Consider the following 20,839-nt stretch of genomic DNA (forward strand, 5'->3'; position numbering starts at 1 on the left):
TAAAGCCACGGCATTCAAGGTTGTAGGAAAACTTTGCAAGGGGAATTTGTAACGTTTAAAGACTTCTGTATGCTTTAAACAAAGTACCTGTCAGATCGTGAAACAGCATCTGAAACCCCCTTATCCCACACCTTTCCGGTGAATACCTTTATACCCAGTACAAACAGCTTTGAAGCATACTGGTCCTTAGCTATGAGAGCTTTAGTAGCCTCTACTCCTCAGTCTCATGGTGCCGGTGTGGTCACTCTGCTTTGCCTCTGATGTACTAACGCCATCCTGGGAGGAAGTTCTGATGGGGTTTAGCTGCGGCCCCCTGGTTTGAAACATGGGAGGTGGACTGAACCATCTGTGTGACGCTGATGGGGGGTGTGCCACAGATTGGACCATCTGTGAGGCTCTGCCACAGCCATCTGTGAGCTGTCACAGTAGGGGAAGGCCATGTTTCTGACTGAGTAGAAGGAAGGGGAAGAAAGGAGAGTGATGAGAGGAAAAGATGAGCAGGAAATACTGCTTCTTATCCAAACAGTCTATAGTGGTAGAGGAAGTTAAATTTTGCAAAACAAATGTGCAAGGTAACAACTGATTGTACTGTACTGTATAAATCTCACTTTAAACTGCCTGCAGTAGCCGACTCCTGTGAATTATGTTCTTCTGCGCTCCACAGTACCCAGAAGTCCCGCAGAGAGAACCAGCAAGCAGCTGTTTCAGAAAAACAGGTTCACCTACACAATATGCTCATTCAGTTCCACTTAATTTAGTTTAAAAGCAAACATGCAACAGTGGCTGCTCTGTCACTAATGTGTCATAGCTGCAGGATATTTGCATGGTGGGGCATGTCGTACAGTGTTACAGTCTAACAGGTACTTTTGTGGTCTTGCAGGTGAGACACGTTCTCAGGCAAATATTTTGGAGGAAATATAGCAGGTTAAATGCTTGACGACAGCACACAGGCAAAATGACACTACATTTTGGTGGGGAACAAAGCATGTGGGGCTACCTGGTGGATGCACAAATAAATACACATGTACAAGCATGCACTTGCTTGAGCATCCACACCTACAGAGGAGGAACAAACCATTAGATGTGGTTTGTGTGTGTGTGTGTGCTCAAGGACTACAAAGGCTTCTGACTGAAGAGACGCAGACACGATCACCCTCCCTTCGTCTCCTCCTCGACTCCCTCCACCCAAACGCTGCAGTTAATTATTGATGAGCCGATGCTGGTGTTTACTTACCCTGGTTCTCCCGGTGCTCTGCCTCAATGTGATCACATTATGATGGGTCAGAATCAGAAGTGAAGATGGGGATGAGTTTGGGTTAATGCAGAACATGGATAAGAAAATGAAATGTAGACCATCACAGGCTGATACATGCTTGCAAGGGCAAACATACACACATGCTGATAATGCACACACACATCGTCCCTCAAGAGGCTGGAGCTACAGCTTGAAGTGGCTACTCTGTGCACACACAGCTGCGCTGGTATATACGCCCTGTGACCACAACAGTCCTGCTCACTCTATCTATACATCTATGATACGTATGTCTCTCTGTGGCTCTCTATTTCGCCCGGAGTAGACGAGAATATTTAATTTCCCACTGCCTCATGTTAAATACCCTCCTCTTCATCAGCCTGCAGAGTCGACAAGTTGGAACAAAAAGAGCGGTGGGAAAGTTCAATTCAGAACTTTAAAAAGAGGGGTTGGAAAATCCAATTTTGCACTTCTTGCAAATTCCCTTTCCACCGACATCCTCGCTCCTCCATCCCTCTCCCCGTACCGCCGCCATCCTGCCTCCCTTCACAGCTACCCAAAATGCTAATGTGTAGCCTAAAGAGGGGAGAGAGGGAGCTATTTCTCCATTGGAGTGTGTCACGTTTTGCTGTTAATTGCCTCTTCTTGGCTAGCTCTGGCCCCAGTTCTGCAGCTTTAACAGCCCACTGCAGTTGCATTGTGGTGCTACGTTGTGTACTTAGTGCTGTTCCTTTTTTTGTTGAATCGGCCTCTTGGAGAAGCTCCAGCTTTGCATGGGTAAACACCAGGAGTAAAGCACAAACAAACACACACACATACACAAAGAGACAGAATGAGAGAAACACGCAGAGGTGTGCGTAGGTGGAATCAGACTCATGGTTGTTTTTACCTTGCGGTGTTGGAGTGAGCCAATGTGTGAAGCTTTGCCTGTTGGCGTAACTGCGTGTGTCTATGTGTTGGGTGAATAAGCTATGAGAATTAATAGATACATATACTTAAGGCTTGACTTGCCCTGTGTACCTCTTCGTCAAAGCATCTCCATCTTGTTATTTGTGTGTAAGTGTGTGTCCCCGATCCCCGCCTTCCTTCCAACAGTGTTGTCCAAGATCCATCAGAGTGTGACACCGCCTCAGAAAGTTCACCGTGAGGATTTCATTAGTCTTTTGGAGTGAGCACTCGATACGTAATTAATTAACCAGCGTTTAATCCTCCATTTCTTCTCACAATTGCCAAGGCCCCCACATCAATGCTACGGATCTGAGTCTCAACCAATTGGATTAGCGCTGCCTTGTGTTGAGTATTGTGCCAAGGCTAGACTTAGATTAGATGCTCGATCCCCCACCCCCCAACTTGAAAACCACCCATTCAAACAACTCTGACATCAGGCCTCAGCATTTGACTACCTCATCCTGTACTGTGCTGTAGTGGAGACTGACAGGAGGCCGGTGAAAAAAAAACACTTGTGTAAGTCTGCGTGCATTACACGGTCAGCTCATATATGTGTGTGGTTGTGAATTTGCACACTGTGCCCTGTGTTTGCTTGCGTGTGTAGAAAGGGGGCTGCTGTATATCTGCAGATTTCTGTCACCACGCCTACACGTGGGTGCGTTTGTGTTTTTTGTGCATGCACACGTCTGTGTGTGCGCATACTCCTGTGTGCCTTTTTAAAGTGGCCGCGCACAATGCTGCTCCAGTTAAGAGCAGATGAGTTTGATGTGATTGTTTGTGGCAGCATGGCCTGCAGCCGAGAACGTAGTGAGCTGGATGATTACATGAGCTAAAGAGGCAGAGAGAGAGGGGTCGAGGGAGATAGAGGCCAGGAAAGAGAGATGAATAAGGATGGAAAGGGGGCAGAAAGAGTGACGAAAGCGAAAGAGAGCTAATGAGAGAGTGAGAGAAGGAGGGGATAGAGAGAGAGAGAGAGAGAGAGGAGAAGTAGAGCCAAAGGGAATGGGGGTATAGCAAGAGACAGAAAGAGAGAGAGATGATGAGCTAAAGAGGGCAGAAGAAGGACAAGGCTGAATTTACAGTCAGAGCAGACATGCACAGTGAAATTTCATCAAGACTTTAATCACCTTTTGCCTCAGTCACAACAGAAAATAGTCCCGTCACCTCCCTGCTACTCTGATTGTCGTCTGAATCTAACGTGAGCTCTGAAGGGGAAAATTCCTCTCATTAAATTTGAATTTAAAATGCACTCTCAGGTTTTTGTCTGATTTGTCTGATTGAAACTATCAGTTCTTTATTCACCCTAATACATCCAGGTTTGTTGTATTAGATTGGTGGTGACATTATTATCACATTATGATAATGGAGTTGCAACAGTCGCTGCTGCTATGTGTTTGCTTGGCTGAAAACTTTTTGCCACAGCTCTCAGTTGAACTGTGCATTTTCCACCCAAAATTGTAATTAAACCACTTATCGCTGCTGTAATAATTGAGTGTTTATTTAAACTTAAGTGGATTTCAATAATGGATTAGAAATGTTTGTGTTTTGAGAAAACAGAATTGAGATTGGTAGTGGTGACAGCTTTGGGTATTTGCGGCGACCCAGCTTTGCCCTGGCCTGTTTCTGAGGGTCACCGGGGGTCCCTAAACACCGAGGCGCCCCCTGTCATGGGCGATTAGGGCACACTGTGGTGACGGGTATTAACCAGCTTGTGACCCCAGCACTGTGATGATGGCTTCACGCTCCACAGCAACCCGACGAATGGCAATTACGCTCGGCATTTACATCATAGCCACCTTTGTCTCTCTTCTTCTTCCTCTTCTCTTTCTGGGACACTTCCTCACTCCGTCCATCCATTCCTTCTCAGATCCTCTTGCTCTGTGCGATACACTTCGTCTTCCCTCCTGTCTGTCTCTGTGAGATGCCTCTTCAGTCTCCTGTTGCCATGCCTTTGCTCTATTCCACTATTTATCAGTGGCCAAGCATTGCCTGTTTGCGGTGCACTGTGTATCAATTATACTGACAGTATCTGACAGTATCAGTATCTGTGTTAGCAAAACACCTTCAGAAGTGTGTTTTTTCTTTTTTTATAATATAATTTTTGATTTATTTAAACATACACAAACAGACAATATTTTTAATTTAAGTTATATAAAAGCCAAATGTGTGTGATAAATGCACATATGTAACAGCCAAAATGAACATTTAGCATTAATAAAAATACAATCAGTATCACAGTGCCCCAGCAATGCTATGAGTAAAAAGGCAGTCACATGACCTCTTAAAGTTCTCACTTTCTCTAACTAGCATCTGTTCATATGATATCTGACATAGATTCCATCCATTATCTTTAAGATCTGGAGAGGAAGGACTTTCCCATAAACTTTAGGCAGCAGTGACAAGCCTCACCTTTATCACTGCAAGTAATTTTTGACAATTCTAATTGGCCCCCTAGCAGGCATATGCTCTTTTTACACAGAAATTGCACTATAGGGCTGCTATAACGTCCATTCTTTATGCTGTTTTTCTCTGCGTTTTTACATGGAACATCATGCCATTCCAGTATGTGATTTTAGACAGCATGCAGGCATCCCGCAAATGACAAAGGCATGACAGCACATGAAACACAACAGCATGGGCCTCTATTGTGACATACAACAGACGCGTCAGCAGCGCTTTCTTAACAATAACAATGGCATAACGTGGCAATAACAATCATTTATTGTCCCTGGTATATGGCGGCTGATCTCCTAATCATCTCGGAGGGTAAGGAGCTCCTGGACCTTATTGTTTTCCCAATTTGTGCACATTTTTGGCTGCTGCTCTCCTTCTTCTTTCAGTGAGCTGCTAACTGCTATCAGCTACTTTTTAAATCTTCTAGCAATGGTTTGCACACATAATATGACATCAAAATGTCACACCCTTCCTGTCTGTGATCTCAGCCTGCCAGCTGTCCCTTTTACACAGACATCATTGTGGTGTCTTTCTGACATTTCAGAGCTCAGAGGTAGAGTGGTTCGTCTGAATGTTGAAGTATCCTTGGGAAAGATACTGAACTCCAAATTGCTCCTGATGGTAATCATGCATGGTAGCCTCAGCTTCATCAGTTTCTTTCTGTAACTTATTAAAGGTTTTCAAAAAAAGTGCCATCACTGGACTCTTGCCTTGAATGAATCGGCCCTTAGTGATACATTGTGTAATTTATAAGTACTTCTACAAGTTACCTTTACTGTCCAAATCATTAATTGACAAGTTCAGAAAAAGATACAAACACTCCATCCAAGTACAGGGAAACTTTACAAGGCTCAAGATACTGGACTGCAAATAGTTACCAGAGTATTTGTAAAAATGCTCAACTCCTTAATTCTCTCTTAATTGCCATAAAAAATGACATTATGTCGTTCCCAAAAAATTCTATGAACCACTCACACCACTCTGACTGTTACATTAAACTAGCTCTAAATGCCATCACAGTTAGGAAATGTAGTATTGGGGTTTTTTTCTTGCTATTTGCGAGTTCCATCAGTAGGAAGCAGGAAATGGAGCTCACAGTCTTTGTCTGGATCGCAGCTCACAATTGACTGTCTCGTTAAACACAGGATGATTTTCCACTCTCTTGATTTGATAAACAGGCGAAAATTAAGTTAAGGAGGTTAAATTAAGTTTAGGAGGGTGAGGACGGGTGGGGCGACATGGTGTGTTTACGACGCGGTGATGGGGTGAGATTGTGGTTGGAGTGTGTGTTGTATACGCCAGCGCTAATTTTACAGGTGGCTCTGACACAGGCAGACACTCAAAGTGAGGACACTTCTTTGGCACACTTTTGCCATTTGTTTGAGACCACATGCAACATGTGTGTGGCTGCAGGTGTGTGTGTGTGTGTGTGTGTGTGTGTGTGTGTGTGCTGGAAATTTTTTTACAGACCCACTCAAGCTGTCACTTTGGTTTCAAGCAGTACTTTGTCACAGCCAGTGAGTGATTTTTCCTGATGGCCTTTTTCCCCTGTTGTGGAGCCTGTTGTTGCATTTGTGTATGTGTATGTGTCTGTGTGTATGGGACCAGTCTTCTTCAGCCCCAAAACACCCATCTTAACCACACTGTCAGTTGGATAGCAGTGAGAAAATATACTCTGTAATTCACAGTCACAGTCAAGATGGAGTGAATGGTGAAAGAAAATCAGACAGAGCTTTTCCTTTTTTTCCCTCCTTGTTTCTCTCTCACTGTTTCTTTCTGGGTCCCTACAGAAAGTCACACACAAGTTGAAGTGGTGGGTTAATCTTTCTCACTATTTTTTCTCCTTTTTCCTTCTTCTACTCCCCTACCTCTCTCCCCCCGTCCCAGTCTGCGAGTCTTATCTGGGTGCTGTAATGCCAGTTAGCTGCTGATGAAATCCATTTGTGAGGGCCTTGTATGAACCAGGTCTATCCCCCTCCCTCCTCCCCCTCCAACGTGTTCCCCCCAGCATCATGGATTTGCTGGTTAACTCTAGCCAGCTAGTGTGTCAGCCAGTCCAGCCTGGCCTTGTCTGCTTGGGCCGAGGAGGGCCAAGTCATTCAGCCAGCCTTAGCCGATTCAACAATCACATTCTGTTTAAATCCAAGTCAGGCTTACCGGGACTGCAGCCTTGGCATAGTGAGTGTGTGTTTTACTTAGCATTTAAAAGAGAAGAAGAATTAAGTTTAAAATGACACCAGACCAAAGGATTTTTTTGACGTCTCTTAAATGTCAAGGAAATGTTATGGCCAAGTTAAAAAAAGATCTGTTTTTGGAGGCTTGACAAGGAGGATTTTTCTGTTTCATTTTTGTTTCAGTGTGGATGGATGTTGATGTGTTAAATGATTAAATAGAGGGAAAGGGGAGTGAATGAAGAAAGGAGGTGTGTCAAACCTAATTTTTTTGCAGTTCAGGGCCCTCCACACCTTGTGAACTCTGACCTCTCAGGAACAAATGCCTCGAACACTACTGCACACCATCATCATGCCAATCACTCCACAAAGTTAACACTGTCAAAATGGTTAATGACATCCTGCAGGATTGTAAAATTTATGTGTGTTGTGCTAACAGGTTTCTGAAATAAACACACATGCGGGTACAGGCACAGGGGCGCAAGCCTTTAAGGAGCTTTGTCTGTAATGTGCTTTTCGGTCTCCACTGGAAAGCCATAGGTCAGCTAGAGAAGGAGACAGGGGGAGAGAGGAGGCGAGATAGAGGGTGGGAAGGAGGGAGGGAGAGAGGGAGGGAGTCCTTGTTAACATGCTCTTTGTGTCCGCTCCCATCACCGTCTTATTGAAGCAAGGGGATTCGGATCAAAATGATTGGTAGCTGGGCGGGTGGAAAAGGAAGGAAAAAAGGAAAAAGGGGCAACTGGGAGGAGGAGGAAGACTATGCAGAGCTTCATTTTTCAAAGCTGTTTCAATTGGGATCTCAGCACCTGCCTTTCAGTTCACACGCGGTTGATGAAAAAGCTTTGCATGCTGCAGGAATGGTAACATGTTGCAGGGAGTGTGTTCAGGGGTAAAGGGGTTTAGGGAAGAAGGTGATAGCTACAAGGTGGCCGCCCTAGAGTGGAGGAAACTGGGGATGATGGGGTGTTGTGCAAGGGAGGGGAAAGACGAGGAGAGGCTGGAGAGGAAGCAGAGGGGAGGTGGTAGGGGTCAGTGTGGTGATGGGGGCAGTCGTAGTGAATGCGGGCCACTGCACGCTGGCGGGAAGCCAAGCTGCTAAGCCCTGGCAGCTCGTTAGCCTCTGTGTTACTGACCTGATAGACCACAAGCCATACTACCCCCACCTCCCTATTTTCCTCCCTCCTGTCTTGCCTGTTCCCTGTCCGACTCATGGTCGCAGCAGTTCTGCCCAGCAGCCTCCAGGGGCAGCACAGATAAATAACAGACCAACAGGAAGACGGAGCGGCAGCTAATGGGCTTGAAAGCATCCATCTGATTGAGCTTTGGCAGGGCGGCCTTTGCATTTTGTCTGCGTGTGTGTGGGCCGCATGTGTACAAGTTTGACACAAGTAGAGATGTCTTTTATCACAAGTGCTGTTTCCATTTTAAAAGGCCCTTACAGCATCTGCTTGCAGGGCCCATTTTGTTCCTTTTGTCTCATGTGGGACATCTTGCACCACCCCTCCAGATTCCTCTCCAAACATCTGCTGCTGTCACTTAAACATAGTGTTTAGCAGTGCACTTTTGTTTTCTGCTGTGTTTAAATGTTTTTTAGATCCTTTAAGCTGTTTTCATCTAAGGGCCATTGAGGTATTTATCACCTCCTTCTGTTCCCTTAATTTCACTACCTGGAAAAGTGCCCTATTTTTTTAAACTATTCCTCATCCCCTCCTGTTTACATCCCAGAATATTTTTTTTTCATGTTGTCAGCAGGTCTCTCCTTCTTCTTAAGCCTGGCAGCAAGTTTGGCTTTTAGATCTGAGCATTTGAGGCCTTTTAAAATCCAAAAGTGTGTTCTTTAATAACGGGCTACCTCTCTCTGGAGGGTCGTTAGTGCTAATGCACGATAAGCCGCCGAATTTCCTGCGGCCTGCCAAGATGGCCGCTGTTGTGGCAGCCATCGTTGTTTCCCTCTCTCTCCCCTCTCCTCACCTCCCTTTACTGCCTTCTTCATGAGGCCCATCAGCACAGTTAGAGATATTACAGTCACAATTACTCAAGCTAATTGACTTTGGGGATGTGAAATATTCCTCTGGAGTGGAGCGTCTGAGGTGATGAACAGGTGAATTGTGATTTTATTAAAGGGGATATGACTCATATCCTTTCTCAGCGGAAAGCTTTCAGTGCCTCTGTTGTCTTTGGAAACTGTCTGTTTTTCTGAGATAGGCTTAAGGCATATACGACAACACAGTTTCCCAAACGCATCTGTCCTGTACCAGATGCTCGCAGTGACAGCTAATTCTAACCTTGTCCCTCTCTCTCTGCACCTTCTGTAGCTACATCTAACGGCACCATGGAGGGCATCGACAACCAGGAGGGGGGAGTGTGCAAGACCAAGTCCATGAAGATAATCATGAAAGTGGGACAAAGTGAGTATTGTATTATTGAATTACGGCCGTGAGTGCCTACAGGCATGAGCAGGCAGCCACAATGCAGAGCTAGTACATTGTACAAAACTGTGTGAGAGTCTGAAAATGCCCTAATAAGGTCATAGGAGGCTGTGCAGCATACAGCTCCATTGTCTCCATGACACCTGGGGTTGCGAGGGGGCAGGAGATGTAATATAGCGAAAGCCTAATGTGCTGAAACATACACACACACTATCATGTATGCTTGCATGCACACATGCACTGAAAGCATCTGCTGTTATACACTCTTTTAACTAGAAGGCTTCTACACATGTAAATCTAGTTTAGAGGCACACTAACACATACAGTGATTTTCATATATATGAGTGACATCCACACACTCACTGACCACTGAGTGGGCATTCTACACACTGCATCTGAATCACACTTGCACAGTAAGCCCCCCTCACAGACAGATAGGACCCTATTCTTAATCATAGCGATAGTTATACATAAATCAATGGCCCGGCTGCCACCCAAAGTGGTAATTTCCGGGGGTTGGCCCTCTCGTCAACACCAACTCCAGTGCTATTGAAAATCGCTGAAGGTCAGGGAATTAATCGAAGCCCCTGCACTCAGAGGAAGAAAAGAACAGGTGCTGAACAGGCCTGGAAATTGGCTCTGCAGCTTAATAGTACTGAAAATCAGCTCGTGTCAAGAGTTGCTTACAAATCAGTGACTTCGTTAAATGAAATGTACTATTAAGTGTGGTTTTAGTACAGCTGAGCTTGACGGTGCACAAAGTTTAACCAGAGAGTGATTATAACATCAGATGCACAGTGAATTACTCCACAATTCAGCATGACTTTTTTGAGTCTGCTCAGCGTTAGAACACATAAACTGACAGACATTTAAGGATCATTTAGAACCAAATGGACTCATAGCAGAACCACAAACACCCATTAGCTTCTCTTTATAGTTGATTACAGTGATATCTAGGTCATGAAGAGCCTTGTGTACAAAAGAAGAAAATGTGGCTGCTATGTGCGCTGGTGAAGCATTTAGAGGTTCAGATTTTTGTAAAAAAAAAATAATTTTTTTTTAAAAAGTAGGAAATTTCTTCTTTGTGTTTCCATGGTATTCACATGTAGTTTGTTACTAAGACAAAACACCAACAGGGATGAAGATACGACCTGATTGACATGAAACAAAAAAAGGGCATAACCTAGAATATGACTGGACCATGTATGAAATGATTTTAATTTGTAACAGGAAGCGAAAACATTCATTCAGTCACAGACTTAAAAAGGTATAATACATGTTAAAATCAGTACACTTCAGTTACACAGCAGAAGAGACCTGCTTTCTTTGAAACTGTAGAAAATGGTCATTTCACGCAATCCTCTTCTCTTTAGCTACGGTCACTGATGTAGCCTATGTCCTTATGGGACTGGTGGAGGCTGCACAGCTATCAGCCAGCATCAGAGCCAAGTTCTGCTGATAATAATAGTTTGTAAAACGTCCTATGGGGGGCTGAATTTTCAGCCAGTAGCTGCACCATTTCTGACATCTTATATCTACTTTTTTCTCAGAATGGTGGTGGCACCTGCTCCTGCATAGTAACATGTAATGCTCAATAACGCTATTCATACATTTTAAGACTTGTTTCATAAAGACATGGCTGTTCCTCAAACAAATTAATGAGGTAATCCTCTCTTTCCTCCTACCAAAACTGCCATTTTGACTGTTGCTTGCTAGTTAGCTAGCTAGCTTGTTAATTTCACCATGCTATCATGCTTACCTTACAGTGTGGATGTAAAATGAGCTGAACAAATCTGACAACAGCAATGTTATTTTCTACGCTGTGACAAGAGAATGCAGATGAAATATTTATTTGTTAAATTTTACCAGCAGTGTTTCTAGGATTTGAGAACGAACCTCTGTAGGGGGTTCCATGGGGATCCTTTCCTGGGAAATGTTTTTGATGAACAAGCCCTATTTTAATGCGTTTTAATGCTATTATAAAAAATGTATTTATTAGAGTTGGAAAATTAAATGTATATAAGTTAAATGTACATATCTTTAAAGTGGTGGGATGTAGCTAAGTACATTTATTCAAGTATGAATGAAGACAGATTATTACATCTGGGGCCTTTTATTATTATGAGGCCTTTTCTTATTTTTTAGAAAAAAAAAACAAAAAAAACTACATATTTAGATGCAGGGCTATGTATAAAATGTTTGGGTCTGAAGACTCTGACACAAGGGTCTAACAATGCCATTGAATTTTACTCACTATCTGGTTATCTAGGTTGCTAATTCCACCATGCTATCATGCTACACTGGTTACAGAAAATGAGGAATACAGTAATACAGCACTTTCAGCGTTCGCAGGTCTGTCAGCCAGTCAGTGCCTATTCATTTCGAAAGAGCAACAGCCAGTGAGGAAACACCAAAACTTACATCATCACTAACTTCGACCAATGGTGTGACTTCATAACTCACTCACTGACAGACTTTAATGTATTTAGGGCTGGCCTTGCATTCTGCAATCCAGCCAAAAATTCTGAGCATGAACAACATAGACATACACTAAAGTGAAAAATACTTCCCCATTAATTTTTGTGCATCTTATTTGCATTTTTTTCAGATCCCTCTGACCCTATTTCACCCAAAGACAACCCCACCAGAGTACCCTACTCTCCTAAGCACTCAGATGGCAAGGAGGCCTACAACCCAAATGATGTGCTGGAGAAACCAGGTGAGATCAACTATTTGCAGCTTAAATCCTGGGAAATAGGTAATAGAATGGAGGATTTATCGAAACAATTTGGCATTTGGGTGAGCGATTGTTGGACCAGCTAAGAGCAGATAGCGCTAAGTAAGTAAGTAAGTGTGTGTTTGCGGGAGTCACTGAGGTGTGTGTGTGAAAGTGAACGAAAGAAAGGTCAGCGATTCATCAGCCAGTAATTGAATGTTGCCCATAAAACTGATAGGCATCTCCGGCCTCTCAAGGACTTATAAGGTATCTCCACGCTGGCCCCATTCCAGCTTTAACCCAACATTTTCAAGAAAATGATCTGATTGCTGTCTCCCATCTCTTTAAAGACCCGCTCTTAGTACAGACACACACTTGTTTCTGCACCGAATCACAACTCAGACAGACGTGCGGCTACGTGCAGGCCACTCTTATCTCTGATATTATATTGCAGTTAAAAATCTCTTCAAGAAGAAAATCAGACTTGCAATTTCCGCAGTGAGCTGTTTTTAGAAAAGAAGAAGCTGGAATAGCCCAAGAACAAAAACAAGCTGGCCTATATTAACAGTCCTCCATTCTTGGCTTATTGAGGGCGTGGCCTCATATGACTCTTTGTGTTTTCTCTCGTTGAGCATGCAGATCTGTCATTCCGCTTGTTAAATCCACGCTGACACCAATCTCTGCAGACATCAGGACCTTGCTCTCTCTGTTTTCCTGTCCCCTTCCCTGCTTTTTTATGTCTCATCCTTCCATCCTGCCAGCCATCAGGAGCATATGGGCGTCAGAGTGCTATGGGCAGAGTCTGAGGCAGCATAATCCCCGTGTAAAACAACGGAAGGGTCCTTGCTTTGGGCTTCCTGCCATCCTGTATCCACTCCCCCTACCACTGCAAAAACACGTTTAGGCCCACAGGAGAACAGTGGAAGACAGGGACACACAGTAATCCTGCTTGCTCAGGGAACACGCTCCTGTCTCGGGGAGAATGGAACACACCCGCCCTCGAGGTGCTGGATGTGAACCAGAATGTCCATCGCTGGGAGTCAGAGAACAGCTTGGCTTTCATAATTGATGTCTCACAATGACATCAAATCTTTCTTTCTTATTTTCTTCCCTCTGGGGCTGTTAGTTAGAAAATTAAGTTATTTTTTATGTCTTTCAAAATGTAATTTATCTAAGTGCCATTTGCCCAAATCTACCCCAGCCATTGTATATCTCCTATCAGGCTGCACGTCGCCCTAGTTTCAAGGTTGCAGTCTTCACCAGCTGAATTTGAATAGCCACTGATCGAATGTGACCTTTATACAAAAGCTCTCTATAGGCAAGCCTCACTCTCTGCCCACTGTGCTGCTGGCCTGTTCCCTACACCTTTACTGTGACACGATGAAAAGATTGTAAAGAATGAAAGGGAAAGGCAGGAAAAGACTGTTAAAAACACTGCTTCTGCTTCCCTCTCTTTCCTGCTTCAGTAAGCTTCAAGTGTTTTTAGATCCTCAAACAGCATCTGAGACCCCCTTCCCCTGCACTTTCCTGATGTCAGAATTGTGCATCAGAATACATTATTGTAACTTGCTAAAACCGACAATCCCTGTCTAGAATCGGTTCGGTCCGGTGATAGCTGGGGCCAGAGGCATTATGTTTTAAGGTTGTCTGTCCATCCATCCCATTCTCATAAACACAATATCTCAAGAATGTCTTGAGGGACTTTTTTTTTTTTTTTCTTGGACTAACTGATTAGAATTTGGTGGTCAAAGGTCAAGATCACTGTGATCTTGTTCATCGCATTCTCATGAATGCGTTATCTCAAAGACACCTTCAGGGAACTTCTTCAAATTTGGCATAAATGTCCACTTGGACTTAAGAATGAACTGATTAGGCTTTGGTGGTCAAAGGTCAAGGTCAGTTTGACCTGACAAAGCATGTTTTTGGCCATAACAATCTGAAGTGATGGTATTTTATACCCAAAAGGTCAGCTTCACTGTGACATCATAATGTTCTGCATAAAACACTTTTCTGGCCATTATTCAACATGATATCTCAAGAACAGAAGGGGAGACATTTGGTCAGATACTGAATTGGTGACACTAGTCTTTGGTGTCCACCTTGAAACTGTGTTGATTGTATAGATCTTCTGTGCTGCTGGGGGGGAGATGTGTGTGAGGCATCCATGTTTTCACAGACATGGATGTAAACTTCAACTGCAACTTGGTGGTTTGCAGAGGCATACAACCGCAAAGCAGTAATTCTAGTTTATTCTTGACACAATGACTTTAATCACTTTTTGTGTGCATGATACAGTGCTATATCGGTGCTATACCATATACCTTTGTGGAAAGAGGGTGTATGCCTATTTAAACAAGTACCGTGTTTCAGCTGTCTCTGTAATGGCTTTTCAGTCCACCTGTAAAAGAATACTTCACCCATAAAATGACCATGAGTAAATCAGTTAGTCATGCCACGTTACCTTGCATTCATGAAGGCAAATGTTGTTTTCCTCCCATGCCTCCACAGGAAATGGCAAACATATTGATTTATTGATTGGGGCAATGTTTAACAACAGCAAAACTATATCAAAGCTTCTGTTAACAAACTCTCACACAACTCATGCAGTATAATCCAAGTCTCATTTATCCATTCATATGTTCAGTACTTCCCAAACATGCAGCATTTTCCCTCAAATCTTTCCCTCAAACTATCAAAATTTAAAACCTGACCATTTTCTTTGTGAATTCAACATAACAGGGCATGACTAATTGATATACAAATGGTCATGTTGTGGGTGAAGTTTTTCTTCAGGTGTGACCATGTAAAACAGGTATAAACTCCACTGTATAACTAAAGCACAAAAGCTGATCAAGTCATTTTACTCACTTTTGCTTCTCTCTGTCTCCCAGGTGTAGCACCCAGAGAAAGCAACGACAATGACAACGGTGGAAAGTCCTCCAGCGTCATCGGTTCTGAGGTGGCCATCTTCGTCGGCATCGCTTCAGGCAGCGTCATTTTCATCATCATCATCATCATGCTGGTACTGCTGTTACTCAAGTACCGGCGGCGGCACCGCAAGCACTCACCGCAGCATGCAGCCACACTTTCTCTAAGCACCCTAGCCACACCTAAACGGAGCGGAGGCAGTGGGAACAATAATGGTTCAGAGCCCAGTGACATCATCATCCCGCTCAGGACTGCTGACAGCGTCTTCTGCCCACACTACGAGAAGGTCAGCGGTGACTACGGCCACCCGGTCTACATAGTTCAGGAGATGCCGCCTCAGAGCCCGGCCAACATCTATTACAAGGTCTGAGGGGGAACTTTTAAAAGCAAGAGACAAACTGGAGCAATCCCGGGCAGAGTGGGTTTTTAGTTTCGGCTGGCGGCGCCAGCACGCCCGCTGTCACTCTCGCTCTTTCTCTCTCTGTCTCTCTCTGTCGACTCCTCCTCCTCACCTCTGATGTTTTGTCACTACTTTTTCTTTATCAAAGTTTTGCGGATACCTTGTCGCTCTGGTTTGGTCCCAGTCAGTGCAGACGGGATGGGTGGAGGGCCAGAGAGAAGGCTACTGCTGCCACTGCTGCTGCTCCCTGGGGCTTTTGGGAAAAAGAGAGGACGATCTCTAGTTTCTCCAGTGTTGCTCCTTGTCTTGTTTTGTGCACTGCAGCCAGCATTTTGGGGGAACTGAGTGTTGTGGGATCAGAAAGTTAGACAGATGCACAGCGTGTTTTTTTCATTTTCTCGGATGGAATGGACAGATGTATGGATGAATGGACGTGAAGGTTTACTGGCATGGGAGGAGGGGAAAGAATTTTTTGCCTCACCTGAAGAGAGACTACTGCTTGGAAAAAGAGAGGGAAAGAGACAAAAACGAGTGAGGAGGAGATGTAAAGGAGAATACAGGCTGACCATGAACTCACAAAATGGCTGCCCTCACTTGATGCTGACTAGCCAGAGAGACTCTGTGGATTTTCCAGTCAGACAAGGGAATAGGAGAGAGATTCTCACACCGATCCTCTTCGGGACTTTCCTGACTGACTCACAGAGATCACCCATTCACCCTGCCACCCACATGCTCACCATCACATATACACACATTCACCCACACGCGCAGACACACTGTCTCACCAGTCAATGTGAACTGTTTGGGTTTAAGTGTGGATTACACCATTTCTCCTCATTGCCAGATTTTCAGCAAATCACTTCTCTCAGATGTTACTTGAAGGTTCTAAGAAAAAAAAATAGATTCCCTTTTTTTTGTACTGTCAACATTTACTGATCTTGCTTTTGGTCTTATCTGGTTTTCATATCCTGGCATAGCTCAAACGCAGATTTTCTTTTCCGTTAGTGACATGTCATATTGTATGTGACGTTCAAACACAAGTGACCCAACAGTGGCTAGGAGTGGCAAGACCGTGAAAAGAAAGAGTGAGTTTCTTTGTGTTTTTTTTTTTTCTTTCAATTTTGCGCCCTCTCGCATGTCAGGTCTGCCCAGGAGGCTCCTGGGAAGAGTGGAGGACTTTCATACACATAGAGCAGCACTTTTAACCCCTTCTTGGTACCTCCACTCTTCGCAGCAGTCAGAGACACAGTGATAGCTAGAGATGGGAGAGCAGCTGTATCCCGTCAGATTTAGTAGTGAGGGCTCACCTCAACTTCTCTAGAACCTGGGCTTTGCAAACGGGAATGTGTCAGAGGCAATAAAAAATCCAATTCGCCTTACTGCCGTTTTTTTTTTTTCTCTCTCGCAGCAGAAGAAGAAGAGGCCCCAGATGTAGTTGAGGTTAGCATAGCTGGTTAAAACAGCTCTAGGTACTGTAATGTTTACTCCTGGGGCTCCAATGATGATTAAGGGTGCTCTAAGGGCCCAAAATCAGTGTGACTGGTGCTCTCCTATTCTTGTTTTTTAAAAAAAGCACAGGGACATCCTCTTACATTGTCACTGTTTCTCAATCTCCATTAGCATTTCCATATTGTGAGTTTTTGATTTACTTCTTCTTTTTTTTACAAAATAGATGTACATTTAAAAAAGGACATTACGAAGATGAAAAAAAATGAAATAAAAAGCAGAATTTATTTATGATAGACACATAGAGCACAGGTGTTGTCAGGCAGTATGGAGAAGAAGTAATGTTAATATATTATGGTATAAGTGCACATTATGCAATCTAGGTTTTTGATTATTTGATATCTCTCGACCCACTGAGTCCCACATATTCATGAGCTCTGGTCTAGAGACACAGGACTCCTGGGAAAAATGACCAGGGGAGGGCAGCCTGGGCCTCGGCCTTGAGGGGAGTAGAGTTGTCTGACCCAAAATAGCTCACATTGGTGTACGCAAGGGCAGAGTAGCTGTTTCTCCCACACTCACTCAGTGTAGCATCTCCCAAAGGAAAATTATCATCAACACCCAGTGCCCCCGATTCTCCTCATACACACCTTTCATGTTCTCTGTGCATGTGTATGTGCGTGTGTGCGTGTTGAGCAAGTCTGTATTTCAGTAACATCACATTCATTAATATCTTAGGCCTAGGATCATAATGGTGACTTAAACTGCTCCCGGAGCAAGTTGTCAGCCCATCGTCAACATAATCATTTGTTCATAAAGAACATCAAATTTCACCGAAAAGCCAAGCCTTGTATGATCTGAGGTTTGTGCCTCTAAGAGGCTACAAAATCTGCAAATATGCAATTCTTATTTATTTTTTTAATCAATTCTGAGGAAAAAAAACACCTATGGAAAAGTGTTCTTAACCACTGAAAGATGTAACAACAAACAAATGACACAAAACTAGCAAAGTATGTCACACAAGCCTGCTGTTAGTTTTTATTTCCTGCATTATTTGTAGTATTATTTTAACCTTTTCTGTTTTAACTATGTGCCGTAGTACAAAAGGTAAACTGTGAAAAATGAAACCATTAAAAGCATATATATCACACCTGAACAGGTATTTAGAAGAAGATGAAAAAAGACACACATACAACAAAGAAATGGCTGTTTAGTTGCTGTCTGTCTGCGGCAGAATATGACAATCTTATTAGTTTCTTTGAATCTGACGTCCTTTTCTTAGCCGCCACTTGACTAATGCTCTCACAGCATTGACCAGGTTTGGTCCATCCTGTTATGAAATGACGTAACGATGCTGTGAGAGTCTTAGCACAAAGGCTAGGAGAAGCACCTCAGGCTACTGTAAAATGCCTTGCTCGTATGGTCAGCCCTTGGTCACTTGACTCAGTAATTTTGCACCGTACTTCTGTAGGTAAGAAACTGTAAATACATTAATGTTTGTATTGTATATGGATCCTGGGTTGTTACAATAGCCTTATTCACCTTTTTAGGAAAGTAAATGGAAAAAAAAGTACAGAAAAAATGGAATACACTTAAGTAAAACAGAGCATACTACTTTTTTGGGAAATAGCTTATGTAAATATTGACCAGAACCCAATAAAAACATTTTTTTATGAACTCTTAAAGTAAGATGTTTTGTATAAAATTTGAATTTTTTGCTATGTATTTTAGCTAGCGCTCAATGGAAAGCCCGTGTCCTCCCCACTCCCTCCCCTTTTGCACTGTTTCCATGGTAATTTGGTTTTTAAAAAATGAGAGAAAAGTTGCCAAACCGACTGCTGCATATTTGTGCCATAAGTGTGTACCATAAATATTTATTGAATTAGTTTCTTTTTTTTTTCTTTTGTTCTGTTTATGATTTAACTTCAGTCCAGTTTGTAAGTAACACAGTATTATATTTGCATCGTTTGTTCGTCTACCCCTGGTTTTCTTCAGTCATGTCATGGTTACCAGGTGGCTGTAGCCCTATTCTCCCCTTCCTTGCAGTATGAGATGGCCAGGCTGTGAAAAAATGGTTTTAACATTCAAAAATTTAAAACAAGTTCAAAGTGAGGATAAATGACACACATTCCACCAGTCTGTTACAAACTGAAAATGTTTTTCAATAAAATGTTTTTCCTATGGACACGCCGTCTGTTTGTGATGCTTTGTTCTGTTTTCAGACTGCATGAATAAATAATGTCTACATTTTATTGTTTCACAAAACTTGACAGTAAAACAGTTATGACAGTTCCATTTACTTATTTTGGATGTTATTTATCTGAGTGTAGAATCACTCCTGTAGAGAGGCTTCATACAATCCAACACCTCAGTCCCATTGTGGCTGTGCTGTCATTTACAGAAAATATTTAAAATCACATTTGCACATAAAACAGTTTACTTTTATAAGAACTGAAATAAGACACCAGATCTAATATACCACATGGTTAAACATGTATAGACACTCAAATATTTTTTCATGGCAAAACCATGGGCAATAATGTGCTGCTTCAACAGCCTCCACTCTTCTGGTTTCAGTCTTTTCACCGGATATTGGAACCTGCTGTAGGGATTTGTTTCCATTCAGCAGAGGTGTGGACTCAAGTCCCATGACTTGGGCTTGAGTCAGACTTGACTTGACAAAATCAAAAAAGATATGCAACTCAACTTGGACTTTAACAACAATGGCTCATGACTTCACTTAGACTTGGGCCTTTTGACTTAAAAATACTTGATACCTTGCCCCAAAGTTTTTAAAAGTATGTTATTTAAAAAGTGTGCTAAAAATCAGTTCATTCCCCTTTATTTCCTGAATCAATTAATGTTAACTCTATTTATTCCCAGCAAGTCAACACTTAATTCTCCAGATCCATTTTGTTTGAACAAGTCAACAGCATCCAGTCAGACTGCAGGAGAGAACCATGAAGAACTAACATTATGTGACTGAGTGCCAGTTTCTGAGAAAAAAAAAAATAAATTATTTAAAAATTATAATGATTAAGATAAATGTGGGGCAGCATGGTGGTGTGGTGGTTAGCACTGTTGCCTCACAGCAAGAGGGTTGCCGGTTCGATCCCGCGTGTGGGAGCCCTTCTGTGCGGAGTTTGCATGTTCTTCCCGTGTCAGCATGGGTTCTCTCCAGGCACCCCGGCTTCCTCCCACAGTCCAAAGACATGCAGATTGGGGATTAGGTTAATTGATAACTCTAAATTGTGAATGGTTGTCTGTCTCTGTGTCAGCCCTGGCGACCTGTCCAGGGTGTACCCTGCCTCTCGCCCAATGTCAGCTGTAGCATTAGAGAGATATTGCTGCAATTTAATATAGCAACTCCATAAAGTAAGGGGAGTTGTGAAAGAAAGATCTGACAATTTTTGATGGTTAAAATTGATGGAGAAGAAAAAGAAAAAATGAGGGAAGCCACTGTGAAGCAAAGAACACATCTTTTAATGGCTCAAATCTGCAGCAAACAGCGCTAGGCAGGCCAAAAAAAATATACGGGCTTAAACATGTAGTCCACTCTGCTAATCTGCGATGCGTTTCGAGTCAAACTCTTCTTCAGGCAGCAATGGTGTATGTGTGCAGTCCTGTCAACTATATAGGAAGGGGGGAGGATGCAATTAGTGATCACTTCATCTTAGGCAGGTGTGGATAGGGTGTGGTCTGCAACACAGCTGAATCAACTGAGACAAACCAAAAAAAAAATGCTGGAGCACAGGATGAGATATCCTGATTTTAATTCCCTAAAATGGGGGTCACTGGATATGCTATTCTGGTGCACTGTTAATATGTTTTCCTGCATAATGCACCAAAATTTGTACATATTCCACCTAATGATGAGCCAGTAATTTGTGCATAACCATGTGACCAATGTGCTGATGGGAGTAAACAAGGAAGCTGTCCAAAGCGTTCTAGTTAGGAGGCAGGTTGGGGTGGTGGATGGTCTCAAAACACAGGACTTTTTACAGAGACTTTACCCAGGAGACTGGTGTTTGGAAACAGCATGAACTTGAATAATTTTAAGGTATGTCCTCAACATATGTCTTTTCCTAAACCTAA

At 43.0% G+C, this 20,839-nt stretch overlaps 1 protein-coding gene across 2 annotated transcripts in view; it reads left to right on the top strand.

The window, feature by feature from the left end:
- efnb2a (ephrin-B2a) overlaps positions 1 to 18,929 on the top strand; it is a 33,365-nt gene extending 14,436 nt beyond the window's left edge. For both annotated transcript variants that reach the window (XM_033617536.2, XM_033617535.2), the window contains 3 exons: positions 9,141 to 9,233; positions 11,863 to 11,973; positions 14,862 to 18,929. In XM_033617536.2, coding sequence (XP_033473427.2) covers positions 9,141 to 9,233; positions 11,863 to 11,973; positions 14,862 to 15,268 — 611 coding nt within the window. In that variant the 3' untranslated portion in view covers positions 15,269 to 18,929. The remainder of the gene's footprint in view (positions 1 to 9,140; positions 9,234 to 11,862; positions 11,974 to 14,861) is intronic.
- The last annotated feature ends 1,910 nt before the right edge of the window (positions 18,930 to 20,839 follow it).

The sequence above is a fragment of the Epinephelus lanceolatus genome, chromosome 14, assembly GCF_041903045.1.
Source record: "Epinephelus lanceolatus isolate andai-2023 chromosome 14, ASM4190304v1, whole genome shotgun sequence".
Taxonomy (NCBI): domain Eukaryota; kingdom Metazoa; phylum Chordata; class Actinopteri; order Perciformes; family Serranidae; genus Epinephelus; species Epinephelus lanceolatus.